The sequence below is a fragment of the Ipomoea nil genome, unplaced genomic scaffold, assembly GCF_001879475.1.
Source record: "Ipomoea nil cultivar Tokyo-kokei standard unplaced genomic scaffold, Asagao_1.1 scaffold1900, whole genome shotgun sequence".
Classification (NCBI taxonomy): domain Eukaryota; kingdom Viridiplantae; phylum Streptophyta; class Magnoliopsida; order Solanales; family Convolvulaceae; genus Ipomoea; species Ipomoea nil.
In genome coordinates, this window is record NW_017618328.1 from 1,696,079 (window position 1) to 1,715,844 (window position 19,766).

General features: G+C 37.7%; 2 protein-coding genes across 2 annotated transcripts; one reads left to right on the forward strand and one right to left on the reverse strand.

Moving 5' to 3' along the window:
• Positions 1-554: 554 nt before the first annotated feature.
• Positions 555-6,857, reverse strand: LOC109193675 (GDSL esterase/lipase At1g09390-like). The gene is made up of 4 exons (XM_019344529.1): positions 6,635-6,857; positions 6,350-6,535; positions 1,983-2,140; positions 555-1,091 (listed from the first exon to the last, which is right to left on the reverse strand). Exons 1-4 carry the CDS (start codon positions 6,855-6,857, stop codon positions 555-557), a joined length of 1,104 nt encoding a protein of 367 aa, XP_019200074.1.
• Positions 6,858-10,399: 3,542 nt separating this feature from the next.
• On the forward strand, positions 10,400-15,975 carry LOC109193676. Its single transcript, XM_019344530.1, has 2 exons — positions 10,400-10,741; positions 14,980-15,975. Exons 1-2 carry the CDS (start codon positions 10,400-10,402, stop codon positions 15,973-15,975), a joined length of 1,338 nt encoding a protein of 445 aa, XP_019200075.1.
• The last annotated feature ends 3,791 nt before the right edge of the window (positions 15,976-19,766 follow it).

The following is a 19,766-nucleotide window of genomic DNA, read 5'->3' on the forward strand; positions in this document are numbered from 1 at the left end:
TGCAAATAACATTTTGATCACCCATTAGGCTATTTGCACCATTTATGTATTTATTACTCGTATAAATTATCATATTTTTATATTTTCAATGTACTTTATATCCCATTTTAATTAAAGAGTGGTGCAAATAGAACCATTCATAAATTTTTTTGTCGGTTCAGATAACAAAAAACAAAAACAAGTGATTTTGACGCGGTGCGCGCAGTGCGCATCAAATGCACCCAGCCGGGCGCATAAACCGGCAATTTATTTTACAAAATTATTTTATTATTTTAATTTTTTCTTTTTCTACTCTTTTTCTCTTTCCTCGATCTCTCTGAGTAACCCAGACAAAAATCAACAAAAAAATTATGTCTGCCGAGATTGCTCTAAAAGATAGATAAGAAGGCATCCTGCATGCATACATGCTTGAGATGGACCTCTTGCATATATAATTTTGACATCATCATACTACAATAATAAGCGGTCTTAATTAAGGGATGGTTAATTACATTGTGTCACATGAACTAAGTGAGTGAGTATGTTCAAGAAAATGTTAGTTAGTTCACACAGATTTAACTTACTGATTCTGGTGCAACATACCCGGGCAAGAAAAGGTCAGCTAATGCGAGGCGAGGCGTGGAGTAAACAGTTGAAAGTATTTTAGTGGCAACAAATTTGTTAGCAGCTTCAGTGTAGTGAGTTCCATCCCAATTCACATATTCAGACATCCGGTCACACACTTGAAAATCCTGGCTGCCGCATTGGGAGGTGGCATTGAAGTTGTAGCGGCCGCCGCCATGGCCGCAGCACACTCTCATAGGGTCCTCTTCAAAACCGTACTTGGAGGAATTGGCAATGAGGTCATATTTGATTGCAAACACATCCACATATACCACCGCCGTGACCTCCTTCATGCGGCGGCGGAGCTGGCGGCAGAGGCGGGATAGTTGGTCGTTGAATTCCAGTGCGGCTCGGTTAACGGCCCTTGAGCATCCATGGCGGTCCAAATCTCCGGCGGAATAGTTTCTTCTTGATAGTATTAGAGGCAAGCAACCTAGTGGGCCTGTGCTGTGTACCCAGAATTTCCTTGCCCCTAGAAGGTACAGTCTCTATATACAAATTAAATTAATTAGAGTCAGAAGATTATGTGCATATTCAAATTCCAATTCTTATACTATGAATCAAGGTCTACTTTGTATTGTGGATCTATTTCAAAAAGTATGTATCTATACTTCTGTAGTTAAATGTTAGGCGGAGATCGATGAAGGACCAAGTCTGATGGCTAGAGGGATTGTTAGGCGGAAGTTGGTAAAGGGCCAAGTCTAACATAATGTCTCTCGAAAATGTAATGGCTTAGTGGTAATCATGATTGAAAAAATTGTTAGACACTTCTAGCTGTGTATTTTTTTATATATATATTAAAATTTATTTAAAATTTTTTAAGACTTGATAGTTATAATAATAAATACCTTAATAGTTAATACTAAAATATTATGGAATAAATATTAACCTTAAAAAAATCAAGCGTTTGAACAATTTAGGGTTATTTCGTTCAAAACGACTTCGTTTTCAGTGAAATAATCAAATTTTTTTATAAAAAAAAAAATAAAAAAGAAAGAAAGAGAACAATAGCTAATCAGCCGACTAGGCGGTCTTGTCGGCGCCTAGGTGGCTAGCCGCTTAGACCACATATTATGGTGATATGTTAGGCGGTCGATCGACATCTAGGAGTGATTTTTGAAACACTGGTGGTAAGAACTTGATCATAACAAGTGGTATTGAGCCAGTTGCAGTTAAAACTGACAAGGGTAGAGACCGATAGGGAAAGTCTAGTAATTGGTGGCTAAAAGATAATTTATTTACCGTTAATATGTTTTTTTTTTATTATAAAAAAGGGAGATAATTTATTTACCGTTAATATGTTAAGTAGACACATAATGTAAATGTCATTTCCCCGATCCATAGTATAATTTGCCTTTAAATTTTGGCCTGGTGCTTACCCACATAGCATTTTCAAATTCTGCAATCAATGAGGGAATTCTCTCCACAACTTGTGCATATGAATGCGAAGCAAATGCTGTATCCAGATCGTTCTGTCCCATGTCAATCACATAAACGCCATTTGCAAAGTCCTCTTCTCCTAATAAACCTTCAATTCCTACAAATAGTTAATCTGACAAATTATATGCACGGTAAACTCTAGTTTAAAATAACATTTAGATTATAAGTTGAATAGAGTTAATACTAGTTAAGCTCTTTTGAGTATGGTGGCATTGTCATATTTAGACCTAAACTTTCAATTTAACAACATGGGGTCCTTTAATTTTCAAATTAATAACTCATTGGCCCTGTTTGGTAAAATAGTTAATCTATAGGCCAATTTTAGCTGAGCAAATACCAATTTTGGTCCCACGAGTATTAGCAAAATGACAGTTTTGGTCCACATGTTTAATTCCTACCAATTTTCATTCATGACTATTGTTTTAGTACCAATTTTCATCCACAACTATAGTTTTAGTGTCAAAATTTATCATGCCGATCACTCCTTCGTTTAAGACATGCCGAAATATGAAATTATTAAGGCTAGTTTCGTGCTTTTCAACTTAGGATCCCTATTTGAGCATGAATAAAGGGATTTAAGCCCTAAGATCTATCTCAATTCGCAGTTTTCCTCCTCAAATTAAGGTAGGATGAGGAGGAGAACTACGAATTGTGATCGATCTTAGGGCTTAAATTCATTTATTTATGCTCAAATTAGAATATTAAGTTGAAAAGGACGAAAATGCCCTTAAAATTTCTAGATTTCGAGATGTCTTAAATAGATAGGTGACTGACATGATGAACTTTGGTATTAAAATAATAGTTGTGGATTAAAATTGGTACTAAAATAATAGTCGTGGATGAAAATTGGTAGGAATTAAACATGTGGATTAAATCGTCATTTTGCTAATACTTGTGGGACTAAAATTGGTATTTGCTCAATTTTAGCTCATTTGACCACTATTAGATGTTTGACTTGGTTTAAAAATCAATATAAGTGTTTTTGGTTATTAGCTTTTTATATTCCAAAATGCTAAAATTCAAAAAGCTACTCAAAACAACTTTTGCAATTAGCTTTTTGAGAAAAGAAATTATACCAAACAGCTATCAGCTAACAGCTAATTTACCAAACACCTTTCTACAATCAGCTAATGTTATCAACTAGGTATACCCTCTAATTAGCCCAATCAGCTAACAACTAACAACCACTTATCAAATAGAGTCCTTAAACTTACAAATTTTTAACCAGTTCTAGTCCTAACTTTGCCCTTACTTAAACAAACGGAAAGACCATGTGTGGTTAAATTAAATATTTAGGACTAAATTTGGCGGTTCCATTATACTTAGAAGACCCTAGCTCGTATTAATCCGAATTCATTTAATATATTTTGTGAATATAGTTAACAAATTATGTGTCTATAAATAAAATGAAATCACATAATATGTTAACTACATGAGCATAATAATATGAAGTTAACATATTATCTACCTGCAATTAACCTATTATATGCATATAATTAACTATTATGTGCTTGTATTAAACATATTATGCATCTTCAATTTATTTACAAACACATAATAATTATTAACTAATTAAAACCACATAATTTTTGGACCACATTGCTGACCCTAGTCTACGGTATACCGTTAGGTATAAAATAGGTGGATTTGGGCCAGGCCAACCCGCTTACTTTTTGGACAGAAATGGTCCTATTAAAATTTGGACCGAATTGGCTAAGCCTCGGCCTGGTCCTTAGCTATATATATATATATATATATATATATATATATATATATATATATATATATATATATATATATATATATATATATATATATATATATATATATATGTAGGCGGGTTCAGGTGCGACAGTGTCTTACGGTGCGGTTATTTCTTACGGTGCAGCAACACCAATAGTTCACCAAATATGCACCATCAACGTTAGGAAATACACCACACAAAACAGAGTAAACAGAGCCCTGCATCACCAAACACACACCATTTGGTGTGAGTAAAAACACCATACACTGTTCGGAAATACACCATTGGGGGTGGTGAGTTATATGGTGTGTTTTTTTTGAGTCTGTGGTGTATTTTGTGATGTTTTATTACATTTCATTGGGGTGTGTTTTTATTACACTGTTGGTGCATATTGTTAACACTGTTGGTGTATTCTGGAATTTGACCGCACCGCCGCACCGTAAGACCCCGCCGCATATGAGCGCTCTTCTATATATATATATATATATATATATATATATATATATATATATATATATATATATATATATATATATATATATATATATATATATATATAGAACATAATATAAATTATTATTTTTGTAGTTACATATTTTTATTATAATTTACAATTTAAAGATTTTATTTCTATACATTAAAATTGACAAGTAAATTTTAAAAATAGTGATCAATCTTTTTATTAATTTATGTTAATTTTTATTATTTTAACTTATATATATCACATAAAAATTATTTATTAACATATTTTTATGATAGTTAATCATTTATATAAATAAAATCATAATATAAAAAAGTCAAAGAAATCTTTAAAAACCTTGAATTAATAATCATTATTTATTAAAAATTAAAGTTAATAAATTAATTAAATTATTTTATTTTTTAAAAATTCAAACATCGGCAAGCCAATTACGGAACAATTCATGGACAAAAAATGATGACCTGATCTAGTCTATACTACAGAGTACAGACCAAGCCACCTCCAATTCAAGCCATATAGCAACATGTAAATTATCGTGCACCAAGGTCGACTATGCACATTGTCAATTCCGTACTAAATTATGTGTATTCAGTTAAAGTATTATGTACATTTACTTAACAAATTATAAATATGTAAATAAATTAAAGGTACATAATATCTTAATTGTAATAAATACATGATGTGGTTAGGGTTCACAATGTGTACGATAAACTATAGTCCATGATATAACAATTGTATATAGCAAGTTAGCAACCAAGCAAGGCTGCCTCTAATAGACTAGGCCTAAACTGAGCTGTAAGATAATCTGACCATTTGAAACCACTAATACTAGGTACTCCTTCAATCCACAATCATTATTCTATAGACTGTGGTTCACACAATTGTGTGGACCTTGAATAAAAAATATATTTTTAATATATTAAAAGTATATTATATTTGAAAGAATATTATTTGAATACTAAATGTACATTATTTTTGTATATTATCAAATAATGTATATTCAGTACACAAATAACATACACTTAGTATATTAAAAATGTACATTTTAATAATAGCTATGTGGACCACGGTCCACATAAAAATTTGTCTTAATCCATCCTAGGCAAATTATGCTATGGACCCGTGTCTACCATGTGCATAGTGGACACGCTGTACATTCATAATTTCTATACTGTAGATTCATAATTTCTAAACTGTAAATCCATAATTTTTATACTGTAGATTTATAAAATCTATACTGTAGATTCATAATTCCTATATTGCACATTCATAATTTCTGTACTGTATGAATCTACATTATAAATTTTATGAATCTACAGTATAGAAATTATGAATCTACAGTACAGAAATTATGAATGTGTAGTATAGAAATTATGAATGTGCAGTATAAAAATTATAAATCTACATTATAAATTTTATGAATCTACAGTATAGAAATTATGAATCTACAGTACAAAAATTATGAATATTCAGTATAGAAATTATGAATGTACAGCGTGTCCACCATGCACATGGTGGACACGAGTCCATAGCATAACGCTCCATCCATCCTACATGACATGACATGACATTGGCCAGGTTTGGTAACATAGTCATTAGCTTATTAGCCAATTTTGACATGTTTGGTCACTATTAACTCTTTGACTTGGTTAAAGAACCAATATGTGTGTGTGATTAATTAGCTTTTTTTGTAACAGCTTATTGCTCTAAAACGCTAAAATTCAAAAAGCTGTTCAAAGCAACTTTTACGATCAGCTTTTTGAAAAAAGTCATTTTGCATGTAATCAGTATCAACTAACATCTAATTTACCAAATATCTTTCTACAATAAGCTAATAATGCCATCAACTAGTCAAATCTACTAAGCCAATAAGCCAGAAGTTATTTAACACACCCCCATTATCTAATTTGTAACTAAACTCTCTATTTATTTAGTAGTCAGATTAACCAAATCATTACACCCAATGAATAAAAGTACAAAAAGAGATGAAATTTAGGAGGAGAGAGTATTTTCAATACCATAATGCTATTAAGCTAGTATTATATATAATATAATGAATACTGTTGAATGAATAATATAACCTGGAGAAAAGAATTGAAGGGAACGGCTTTTGAATCGAGCAAACTGCGCAACTTGAACAGCCAAACTAAAAGGAGTACTTCTTGGAAAAGCTGAAGAACCGGCAAGCGCAAAATTAACTCCATTTGTGAAGTTTGAGCCTACAGATTCCATGAATGGACTCAAATGACGAGCATTCAAGCTTTCACCTGCACCACAACGTACAACACAAAACATTATCACTATATCTGAAAAGCACTGGAGGACCTAGCCGCATTTTAACTTTATATTACTAAATTTGTACTTACATAGGAAATCAAGTACCAATCGTCCATTACACAAACGGTCCTGTACAGGAAGAGAAAAGTTTTGTGGGAGTTGTGAAAGCATCCCACGGATGATGAAAAAATTCCCGGTGTCGGAATTGGAATCACCGAAATTGAAGATGACAGGTTTTGGGTTGCATTCTGAAGGAACGGAGGAAACGAGTAGTAAAAGGCAAACTAGGAAGGAGAAGAAGAGAACATCCATCGTCGTCCTCCTCATCAAGCTTCAAAATCATTTGAATCGTAACGTAACTGCAGATCTATCAGACAACCTTGTACTACTGGTCTGGAACCAAATTTAACGTACAGTACGAGGATGTTGTGGAGGCCAGGCATGCGACGTAACTAAAATGTCAGCCGTTTTGTAAACGTAGTAAATACATCATTCCTACTAAGCATATCGGCAATTGGAACAATTAATTATATAACTCACTTACAATTAGGCTAATTTGAATTGGGAATTTAATGTAATTTAATTAATTAACATGCATGCATATATCATATATTATCATATATATACGTTGTATCCCCATACTGTAAATGGCATATCAATCAATATATTTAATATATAACTGTATCAATCATTTTACTTGCATGCATGCACCCTAGACTTGTTTACCTCGTTAGGTCTCCATAACCCTGCTATCGAGCCCGGGCGACCAGCTTCTTCCAGGGATCAACGGTACAAGCGCGAATACTTCCTGGTCCAAGCCCTTTAGGTAAATCTCATATTAGCCGTTGATTATCTTGTTTCTAGAATGATGCCGCCTCGATAATTGAGTGGAAGAGACTCATCCATCCTTAACCAAAGGTCAAGGGTTCGATCTTTGGCTTTGCGAATGGATCAGCCTTAGATCTTCAAGTTAGTTGTCCCACCCAAAAAGAGGTGCCTACAATTCAACGAAGGGATTAGTCACTGTATTCGACGGTGGAAACCCTGGGTATACCAAAAAAAAAAAAAAAAGTGTAGTGAAATAATACTATGAAAATATGATTTTTGGATTAAGGTTAGTTTGAATTGAGCGAATCACTCGATTCTATGTTTGAGTACTCAAACAAAAGAATCTGGCAAACTAGAACACGACTTTGAATACAGAAAGAAAGAGGAAGATGAGTATGGTTTCGAGAGAAAAAGCTTAAATTTTTTGGTGTGTAAAATCTCCAGCTACATCATATCCTGGTATATATAGGAAAGAGTGGATTTAATTAATAGCAATTAACCATTACATTAATACTGGTTTAAAACCTAATATGTAACCTTCATTACAGAAGTTTTTCTTCCAGAATCAAGGATTTTGTCAAGTGTTGAAGTGGTGTCCATCATTTGAATTTGTCGTTTGTAGGTGCTTAGCTCCTGCTTCAGGGTCTGCACTTCCTGTTTCAGTCTCTCTTCTCGGTTAGCTGCTTCTTTAAGAAGTACATCCCTATCAGCTATTTGAGTTTGATACACTTTGCTAGCATTTGTTACAATCCCTATCTCACTAGCTAATCTACGATTTGCTTTTCGTAGGGCTTCCCATTTGAGGTACAACTTATTAAACTCAATTTCAAAAGATAAAGCATTTAATTAAATCTTCCGCTGAGACATATTCACCACCCTATGAGTCAGCCCCTTCTTCAAGTTCTGAACATCCAGCAACACGTGCAGTAAAAGCAACAAAATTACCCGAGATTTCTTCTGCATCAGATCCAGTTGTTTCAACGTCAGGCTCGTCATCACTCCAGGTAATAGCTGACATAGACTTTTTGCGTCTAAGATCGGTGGCACACTCTGCTTGTACATGTCCAAAGCCTTCACATTCATAGCACTTGATTCCTTTATTGTTAGGTTTTTCTTTGGACTGTCCTGGATGTGAGACAGACTGCTTGAAGTTTGACGAACCTGTCTTGGGACTAGATTTGGACGATGTTGCCCCTCTTTGTGGATTTCTGTTGCGTGAATTTTTGGATACCTATTTCAAATTTTTAGAAAACTGTTTAGTAAAAAAGACAACTGTATCATCACCTGTTTCGTCTGAATCAGATACAATATTATTTTCTTCAGCGGCAAAAGCTACATTTTTTTGTTTTTTCGTGTGATCAGTTAAGATTTCCATTTCATAGGTTCTAAGATTTCCCATTAACTAAGTAATTGTTTTGTTCTCCCAGCCATCATGTTCCTGGATAGCCGTGACTTTCATTCTGAACCTCGGGGGTAAGGATCTCAGGATTTTTTTAACAAGTTTCGCTTGCGAGAATGGTTCACCAAGGACCATCGCACGATTTGACAGTTCTTGTACACCTGTGTGAAAGTTTATGATAGTCTCATCCTCATTCATCCGAAGTTCTTCGAAGTTGGGCTGGACAAGCTGCAGTTTTGATTGTTTCATCGACGTAGTTCCTTCGTAAGTTGACTCAAGAGCCTCCCACACACCTTTAGTTGAATCAATACCTGCAACTATAGAAAACTGACTTTCATGCATAAGGGAGTAAATCGTATCTAAGGCCTTATCGTTATATCTAGCATTAGTTATTTCAGTTTGGGACCATTCGATTTCAGGTTTAGTTACTCGCGTTCCATCATCACTGGTACTGGCTTTAGTCCGATGAGTCCAACCTGTCACCACGGACCGCCATACTGCATCACCCTGAGCTTTTAGATGTGTACGTGTACGAGCTTTCTAATAAGCGTAGTTGTCGCCGATTAGCTGGGGAAGAGCCTTAACACGATCCATTCTGTAACACTCAACAACCCGTGAGATTGAACAAATTAACAGAATAAAGAAAAGCAATAAAAGCTGCTGAAAGCTTGAGTTCAAAACGCACGGAATAGCCAGATTGATAGCCTAATAAATTAAGTCTACATGCTTTGATACCAATTGAAATTGCACCGTGAATCTTGAATGTAAGATTTAACTTATATTTCTACTTGATTTTATGTTATGTAACAATCGCGTTGATTAATTAGATTTCTTAATCAAATGTAAATAAAGAAAATTGAAAGCATAAAATAAAACAATAACACAAGAGAACTGTTACGCAGTTCGGAGCGATTCTCCTACGTCTGCGGGGCAACCCACGTTTGCCCAATCCACTATAGTTGTTCACCAAGGAGTATTACAAGAGGTAAGTACAAATGGCTCTCAGCCTTTACTACTACAACCCTTCCTAACACCTATTCAGGACTGAACCGTGCATGCCATAGCAATCTTCAAGCGAAGCTTCAGCTGTACCAGGTACTGACTGTGTAGCTCAGGCAGAATTTCTCAAGAAATAATAAAATAACAATAGATATTTATGCAGTAGCTTTCTAGAAATTCCTTTACTCAATATATCAATTCTAAAAAATGGCAACCTTCCACTTTGGCGAGTTCTCCTTTTATAGCATTAGATATGTATTACATTGATCCTCATAATAAGCATCTCAACCTCTTCATTAAATCAAAGCCACATGTTTTATTTGAATACCTCCAAATACTCACTGCATTGCTGACTTTTCTTTTTCCAATCAACAAATTAAAATATAGCCATGCAAATGTTAAATGATAGGAAGTGGTCCAAAACATGAGTTTTAAACTAAATAAAACTAATTAATTCTAATTCTGGTGAGACTAAATAAATTAGCCAACAAAGGTTTAATGTGTACTAAAATTGTACACTTACACACCCATTCACCCAAAATTCTCGACACACACTGCCGATAAACCCTTCACCGGAATCTTCTAAAAAATTTCCAAATCCTTCCTAGTTCAATCCTCTATATCTGAGATGGACAATGAGCATATACCTGTGGAAGGAGATGATGCAACTAAAGGAGCCACTGGAGCACCGAACAAGGTCAAGAAGCATCATTGCGGGATGCTTTTGGACGTCGAATTCTTCAAGAAGCAGGCCCAAGATAAGGATTTGGCGGTCAAAATCATAAACTCTTTGGAAGAGTGTGGTCTACTAAGGGTATGCAATTTCAATTACGTAGGTTTCTTTGAAGATGAAGTGACCCCATTTTATATGAATGCTAAGATTGATAGTACTGGTTTGGTCATCTCCAAAGTAGGAGAAAGTGATGTGGTTATTAATGTTGATGATAGAAGGAGAATTTATAACTTTCAAGTCTCAACCTTGAGGGTGAAAGATCATAAATTTGACATACCTAGCTTTTGGGCCCAAATGCATGGTGAAGATGCACCGGCAGTCGTTATATCGTGCACTGCGGTGCATAATTGATTATGCACCGCGCGACAAAACGGGCGACAAAATGGTGCCGTTTCTGCAGTTATAACGAAGTGACACACTGTGTCTAAACCGACACTGTCTCACGTATTATTTTTATATTATCAAATGAAACAGCAGTTATATCAAAATTTTACTGTATTTGGGGTGAAATGAAACTACAGTATATATAAAATGAAACTGAATAACATTTCACATATTTGAGGGTATATTGTACAATGAAGCTGTAATTATATAGAAATTATCATGTAGTTGTGTTTTAATGAAACTATATGTATATAAAATAAAATTAAATAACATTTTCAAATATTTGAGTGTATAAATATTGAATGAAACTGTAGTTATATCGAAATGAAACTGTAGTTGTGTTGAACTGAAACTGTAGTGTATACAAAATGAAACTGAAGAACAGAGTTATATTTTGCGAAGATTTTGTTTCTTTTCATTAAATAAAACGACATCGTTTTGATGCGCGATGAATAATCGATTATGCATCGCGGTGCACGATATAATTTGCCTTGCACCGGTAGCGCCCAAAATTTGTGTAGGAAGAATTTGTTAAAGAATGATTATGGTATGTTTTGGGATATTATTTGCAAGTGTATTGATGGAAAGTTTAGTAGCCGAGATATCTATACGCATGATGAACAGAAAATGATGCATGGTATGTATTTTGAATGGTGTGCGTATGGACTAGGGTAGCCACATGTTTGAGATATTGTGTAAACATGTTAACAATGCCACACCATTAGTGAATGATTGGCTTCCGACCAGTATGAGATATAGTGGCAAATTATATCGTGCACGGCGGTGTATAATCGATTATGCACCAAACTTCAAAACGACTTCGTTTTGTTTAATGAAAGAAACGGAACATGTTTCCCGTCGTTCCAAACTGTTCCACAAAAAGTAACTCTGTTATTCAGTTTCATTTTGTATACAATGCAGTTTCAGTTCAACACAATTACAGTTTCATTTCGATATAACTACAGTTTCATTCGATATTTATACACTCAAATATGTGAAAATGTTATTTAATTTTTGATATACACTATAATTTCATTAAAACACAACTACATGATCATTTCGATATAACTACAGCTTCATTTCACAATATACACTCAAATAAGTGAAATGTTATTCAGTTTCATTGTATATACACTGTAGTTTCATTTCAACACAACTACAGTATTATTTTATGTGAAATTGTTATTCAGTTTCATTTTGTATACACTGCAGTTTCATTTCAATACAACTACAGTTTCAATTCATTTCAATTGCAATTCCACTTGATAATATAAAAATAATAGGTGAGACAGTGTCAGTTTAGATACACTATAGTTTCAGTTGGTAATTAAAACACAAAACACACACTCCGCTAACGGTAACGGCGTCGTCTTTTACCGCGGTGCACAATATAAGGACTGGGATATGGTTTTGTTGTTGGTGAGTTGTTGAGAGTCAAAAGAGTGAGACTGTCGATGTGACACCTCGTAATCTAAAATTCAATTAAGGGATTAATTAAGTAATTAATCCTAAACCAATTGGTAATTTAATTCCTTAAATTCCTGAAATTCAATAGTCGGGGACTAGTAATTGACTAGTCAACCCAAAGTCAAATGTTGTACCTAAAGCTTTGTGAGTAGTTCCCTTGTTCCCTTACACATTTCATCTTAGTAAGGTTAAATAAGACATTTCCTTGGCAATAGTCTTTCAAGCTAACCTAAGAGACACATTTCATTTCTCCCAAACACTCTCCAAAAATCATAACCTCTCCCTTCTCTCTAAAAGCTAGATAGCTTTCTCTCCAAGCCAAATCTAGGGCTACCAAGATCTTCCAAGTTTTTCTTCAAGATTCCACCTTTCCTACTTTTGAACATCTAGGAGGGTATGATCTAAGCTCCTTTTGTGTTTTTAGTGTTTTCTAAGGTATCTTTTTCTAAAGATGAAATCTTTATGATGTTTTGGTGTGTTCATGAAGTAGGTGTGAAAAGGGGACCTTGTTAGGAGCTTGAGGAGTGTTGTAAGTGAATGATAAGTCTTCATGAGGTAACCCATGCTCTACAAAATCTATTTTTCTTACCTATATGATGATTTGTTCGATTCTACATGTGATTTTGCTATGAAATGTGAGTGTTTATGCATTGTCTTGTGAAAATGCATATCTAGAGCTTGTTATTAGGGTTCATGTATGCCATTGCTTGCCTATTCCTTTGATTCAAGTAATTTTGTTGTATTTGGTGAGATTTGGCATGTTTTGGACTTGAATTTGAGCTTGGTGTTGAAAATCCCCGAAGGGATTATTTTGGTACAGGGTGTGTACCCGCGGGCGGAACGGCGGGTAGGCGTCCACCCGCCGCCCTACCCGCGGGGTACATGGCCGATGGGTGTGGTACCCGCGGGCGGAACGACGGCTGGGGGTCCACCCGCGGGGTACATATGTTGGTTGTGTGGGGATTTGTTCCCCGTGATTCTTTTGACTCGGTATTTGGTCTTTTGACTTCCCGATGTTGTTTTGGTGGAACTATTTGAGCGTCTTCTTGATGTTTTGTATGTCTAGAACTATATGGTAGGAATCCATGTAGGTTTTGGTGTCTTGAATCGTGCTAAGTGTTCAACATTGTGATTCGTTGAACTGTGATGAGTCTTGTGTGTTCTTCGGAACTACGTTCAGTTTACCCGTTTGATAAGCATGCTAGTTCGGTGTTTAAATACTAGCGTGTGTGTTGTTTGTCCTTTCCTATTGTGGATGATAACTTGTGTCAATCATCGTTTTTGTTGGATTGTGATCCATTCCTTGATTGAGTATGGTTTCATATCTTCGTTGTGATCCGTTGATTGATTCCTATTGTGGTGTGGTGTGTGTGGCTGTACCTGGATTGCACGATTAATGGTATGGGACATTAGTCACCAAGGTACGGCAGTGGTCCTCGTGGTGGCCATGACGCGATTATGGAGTTTGTGACCTGAGTGATGGCTTCATGTATTTCTTGGGTGGCATTTGTTGCCATGTGTGTGATCGGTATCCTGGTGTACTATGAATCGGTGGTCTTGTTGGTGGTTGTTGATGGGGGATGACGGTCCTAGGAGGTAAAAGGTTAGACTTGGTTGTACAGGGGTTCTGGAGGTAATGGTTGGAACTAGAAATAAGGTTGGGGGTAGCCATAAGGTTGGAACCGGGCATAAGGAAGACATCTCAATTCGTGATGGGTGATGTCACGAAGGCTTGTGTAGCCGTTGTTGTGTATATCTCTATTTGTGACGTGTGATGTCACAAAGGCATGTCTTGCCAATGGTTGTGTTATGCATGTCGGGTGTTAATCTACTGAGTGATGATAGATTATGCCTTGAGCCGTTTTTGTGGGTCGTTATTACTTCTTGTGTCATGGGATGTGTTCCCGTATCTTGGTTGTGAGTGCATTGAGTCTTGTGCTTGACTTCTGCTCTTGCTTTTGAACTTATATATATATATATATATATATATATATATATATATATATATATATATATATATATATATATATCCCGTTTCGCAAATGATTTTGTATACATATATCCTATCTATCTATGATATTTCACATGTATTGGTGGGTTACCAGCATCATTCGCCTACCGGGCGTCGTCCCATATTTTATATGCTTCTTTCAGGTGCTGAGTAGACGAGAGCGCGGTCTAGAGCCTGTTAGCATAAATCCCTTAAACTTGAGACGTTTTGGCCTGTGTGCCGTTGTTAGATTTTAGTACTCATGTCATTAACTTATTTCAGATAGTGGATTTTGTGCAGATGTTTTCGCCTGTTCATTCACCTTTGGGTGGGCGTGGCATAGCACCCTATATTTCCTATATATTCCATGTTTAGTCTTCCGCTGTGTATGTTATTATGGCTAGTTATCTGCATGATTAAGGTTTAATTTATAATGGAAATTAGGGGTGTTACAGTTGGTATCAGAGCCTAGGTTTGAGCCTAGGATGATAGAGTCTAGACTTCTAAGTGGCTAAGTGTGGTTTGAGACCTTAAAGTGACCATAAGAATCTAAGTGTTTAGGCTTAGGATTCTAGGATGCGCGGTGAGTTGAGCGTTGTTTACAGTTGTTTCCTTGTTTGTCGTCTTGTTGTAGAAGTTTGCGATGCCTCCTCGTCAACGTGCGCGTACTCCGGAGGCTCTGACGAATGAGCAGATTGCCCAGAACCTACAACAGTTGACCCAGACTATGCAGACTCTTAGTGAGGCGTTGCTGAACAATAACCATCCCGTGCCACCTCCTCAGCCTGTCGGGCATAGGGACATGGGGCGTCTCGTGTCGGGTCACAGACCACCGACCTTCGCGGGTGAAGAAGACCCGGTTGTCTTAGAGGAGTGGATGAGAACGTTTGATAAGATCTTCTCGGTTGTTGGTTGTCCGGAAGAGCGGAGGGTAGAGCTGGCGATGTTCTACTTCAGTCATGAGGCCGATCTATGGTGGATACACGAGGGTCCAGCCTGCCTCGAGGAGCCCGAGTTTGATTGGTCTGCCCTGAAAGATCGGATGCGTGAGAGGTTTTATCCGGCGCATGTGCGAGCCGCGATGTATGAGGAATTCCTTCATCTTCAGCAAGGATCTCTATCGGTGGTCGAGTACCACAAGAAGTTTCTAGAGCTTGCGCGCTTCGCCCGAATGTTTGTGCCTACCGAGCTCGCCAAAGTTGAGAAGTTCGTTGCTGGCTTGAATTATGAGGCACGAAAGGCCTTAACCGTGAGTAGGCCGAGTTCTTTGAAGGATGCATATGTGAGTGCCGCGGATTTGTATCGCGTTCAGCAGCTGCAGCGTGGATCCTTTGAGTTTGCAAGAAAGAGGACTGAGAGTGGAAGCTCTTCCAACTATAAGAAGCAGCGACCAAGCTTCCAAACTAGGAATGCATCATCTCCAACCCAAGGGCCCAATCGAGCGGAGCATGGACATCAAGTCAAGACGTTTGCATGCCGTAGGTGTGGGAAGGTGCATGCGGGTCAGGATTGTCATGGTCAAGCGTTCCGGTGTTTTCGTTGCGGAGATAGGGGTCACAAGGTCGCCGAGTGTCCTCAGCAAGCCAATCAAAGGGCGTTGCCACCACCCCAGGAGCCGGAGGAGCAGTAGGAGGTAGTTCAAACCGTGGAGCAGCCGGAGAGTCTTTGTGATGGGGCGATCGCAAGCGGAGACCGAAGGCTTAGTGGAGGAGGAGCTAGTAGGTAACCTTTTTCTAGCCTACCCTTGTCTTTAGAACGCATCTTCATCTTTGTTGCCTTCGTGTGTTGTTTTGTTCCTTCGTTGTCTGTTTGAGTTGCCTTGTTATCTTTGTCACATTTTCCCGAGTGAATGATTCTTTTGATTATAGTCGTAAACCTTCTTTGATGAATAATTCTCTTAGCTTTACGTGCGAGTCTTTTTATAGAAGTTAGTTGTTTGTCCCTAAAATGAGTCATGCTTGGGTTAATTCCATAATCTTGGCACGTGGATATTTTTCAAACCTTCCTTCTTGAGAGTCACCTAAATTTCTCCAAGTATTCTTTGAGTTTGGGAATAGAAAATCCATAAAAAATCATTTCTTGTGTAGCCTAAAAGACAAGTAAAACATTTATTTGCAAACCTTGAGTTTTAAACCCGAGTGTACCATTTGCTAACCCAACCCTTTAACCACTTGAGCTAATTATATTTCTTGAAACTTACCCAATTTTAATTCCATCTAAACCATAAATTCCCACTTTACCCAAATTCCCAAATTAAATCATCTTCTTTCCCAAATTTTCCCCAAATCCCTATATCCCAAATTTTCTTTTTCTCTCCCCTCTCCCTACCCGTGAGTCAGCCGAGACCAACCCCCTCCCTCAACCCGTCGCCACCACCTGCCCCCGCCGGACCCCGTCGCCGTTGAAGACCAAGCCGCCGTCGTCGTCTGCCGGAGTCGCTGCCGCCGGGCCGTCGAGAATGAGAGCAGCGAGAAGAAGGAAGAGAAAGAAGATGAAAGTTTTGGTTTTCTTGTGTTGAGCTTTGGGTCGTCTCCTAATCATGCCTAGAAGATCAAGTTTGGTTAGAAAGGAGGATTGGGTGGATGCCCATTATCTCGTTCTTGAAGGTAAAGCTTTCGACCCGGAATCTTTCTCTAATTCTTTGTTGGATATGCTTAGATTTCAAGGGTTGTTAGATGGGTTCCTCGCCATAAGGGCCGAGACATACCCAAGTTTGGTTAAGGAATTTTATCGTCACATGGTTGTGACAAAGGATGGTGGTAAGCTTGAAATCACCTCTAAAGTGAGGGGTGTGAAAGTGGTTTTGTCTGAAAAGAGGCTAGCTCAGCTTCTGAGTTTATCTGCTTCGGGAGTTGCTCAGTATAGTGGTAACTCGTGGATTAGTACGGATACCATGGGGTTCTGGGACTATTTGAGTTATTTGTTGGGTTGCACGAGTGGTTTCACTCAAGCTTCAAGACCAGAGAAGAAGTGGTTGTCCGCCGAGCAAAGGATCTTGGTAATGCTTGTGTCAGATTGTCTGTTGCCCAATAACAACAAAAGTTGGTTATTGGGGAAGTTGGAGTGTACCTTTGATTTTTGCCTAAAGAACACGGTAAAGTTCAATCTGCCGGCTTTGATGTTGCAACATATGGTCTTCTGCTGTGATCACAACCGAAAGAGCCTACCGTATGGTATGGTGTTGAGCTGGATTCTTGTCAAGAAGGGTGTAAGCGTTGATGGTTGTATATCGAAGCCCGTAGGAAAGATGGTATTGGATGCCATCAACCTGCGAAGTTGCAACTTGTTTCAGTTGGACGATGGTGATTATATCACTCTTGAAGAGTTTGCAAGAAAGTCTCCCGAGGAAAGAGCTGAGTTGGCAGTTGAGCTCGAGATTCATGCTGGAAAGTTGAACCTTGCGGTCTAGAGCTTAGGAGGTGATGAAGAGGATGAGGATGAAGCAGGCCATGAAGAAGAGGTGGAAGCGACAGAAGCTGCCGAGGCCGAGGAAAGTGATTCTGAGAGTGAAGAAAATTAAAGGAGAAGAGAAGCCCAAACCAAAAGGGAGCACGATTCCATGACGCACGAGGAGTGTGTAGTCACCTTGTTACGTCAATAGAACCGGATGATTGAAGAAGGCTTCGCTTTTATGAAGACGCAGTTTGTTGCCGTCCACCAGAGGTTAGATCAGATTGAGGCCAGCTTAAGTCGTAGAGGAGGTGTTGACGAAGAATCCGAGGAGAGCACCGATGAGTCGGAGAGCGAGTTGTTCTAGCTCGGTGTTGTGGTAATCCCGTTCACCCTTCCTTAGTTTGTTGTTATCTTCCTAGTAGTGTTACCGTTTGCTAGTTGCTTGTTGTTGCCTTGTGTGCGAGTTTTTGCCTGTTTGTTTAGTTGAGTAGTTAGTTTTGGTGGTTGGTTCTTTGAGCTAGTTGTTTAGATCTAGGGAGTTGGTTAGAAGTTGATGGTTGTGGTTGGTTTAGAGTTTGATATGCTATTTATCCCTGTTGGTTATATCCTTCAATCCTTGCAATGATATGACTTCTTACTTGTTGTGATACCTTTTGAATCCTTTGAACTTCGATCAAAAGAGGATGTTCTTGACACTCTTGTCACATTGATGTTCTATTTCATCGTTTGTTTTAATTCGTCGTACCCAAGCTTCGGGGACGAACCTTCTTTGAAGGGGGAGACGATGTGACAACCCGTAATCCAAAATTCAATTAAGGGATTAATTAAGTAATTAATCCTAAACCAATTGGTAATTTAATTCCTTAAATTCCTGAAATTCAATAGTCGGGGACTAGTAATTGACTTGTCAACCCAAAGTCAAATGTTGTACCTAAAGCTTTGTGAGTAGTTCCCTTGTTCCCTTACACATTTCATCTTAGTAAGGGTAAATAAGACATTTCCTTGGCAATAGTCTTTCAAGCTAACCTAAGAGACACATTTCATTTCTCCCAAACACTCTCCAAAAATCATAAGCTCTCCCTTCTCTCTAAAAGCTAGATAGCTTTCTCTCCAAGCCAAATCTAGGGCTACCAAGATCTTCCAAGTTTGTCTTCAAGATTCCACCTTTCCTACTTTTGAGCATCTAGGAGGGTAAGATCTAAGCTCCTTTTGTGTTTTTAGTGTTTTCTAAGGTATCTTTTTCTAAAGGTGAAATCTTTATGATGTTTTGGTGTGTTCATGAAGTGGGTGTGAAAAGGGGACCTTGTTAGGAGCTTGAGAAGTGTTGTAAGTGAAGGATAAGTCTTCAAGAGGAAACCCATGCTCTACAAAATCTATTTTGCTTACCTATATGATGATTTGTTGGATTCTATATGTGATTTTGCTATGAAATGTGAGTGTTTATGCATTGTCTTGTGAAAATGCATATCTAGAGCTTGTTATTAGGGTTCATGTATGCCATTGCTTGGCTATTCCTTTGATTCAAGTCATTTTGTTATATTTGGTGAGATTTGGCATGTTTTGGACTTGAATTTGAGCTTGGTGTTGAAAATCCCCGAAAGGATTATTTTGGTACATGGTGTGTACCCGCGGGCGGAACGGCGGGTAGGCGTCCACCAGCCGCCCTACCCGCGGGGTACATGGCCGGTGGGTGTGGTACCCGCGTGCGGAACCACGGGTGGGGGTCCACCCGTGGGCCCACCCGCGGGGTACATATGTTGGTTGTGTGGGGATTTGTTCCCCGTGATTCTTTTGACTCGGTATTTGGTCTTTTGACTTCCCGATGTTCTTTTGTAGAACTATTTGAGCGTCTTCTTGATGTTTCGTATGTCTAGAACTGTGACACCCCGAAATCCAAATTCGGTTAAGGGATTAATTAAGTAATTAATCCTATTTCAATTTGTAATTTAATTCCTTAAATTCCTGAAATTTAATAGTCGGGGACTAGTAACTGACTAGTCAACCCCATAGTCATAGTTGTACCTTGAG

Bases quoted from the DNA above. Each gene is read 5' to 3' on its own strand.
- LOC109193675 (XM_019344529.1), bottom strand. From the start codon at position 6,857: ATGGATGTTCTCTTCTTCTCCTTCCTAGTTTGCCTTTTACTACTCGTT. The intron at 6,536-6,634 runs GTAAGTACAAAT...GTTGTGGTGCAG, and splicing joins ATTGGTACTTGATTTCCTAT to GTGAAAGCTTGAATGCTCGT. The intron at 1,092-1,982 runs GTAAGCACCAGG...ATTTGTATATAG, and splicing joins AATTTGAAAATGCTATGTGG to AGACTGTACCTTCTAGGGGC.
- LOC109193676 (XM_019344530.1), top strand. From the start codon at position 10,400: ATGGACAATGAGCATATACCTGTGGAAGGAGATGATGCAACTAAAGGA. The intron at 10,742-14,979 runs GTCTCAACCTTG...GTCTTGTTGTAG, and splicing joins GGAGAATTTATAACTTTCAA to AAGTTTGCGATGCCTCCTCG.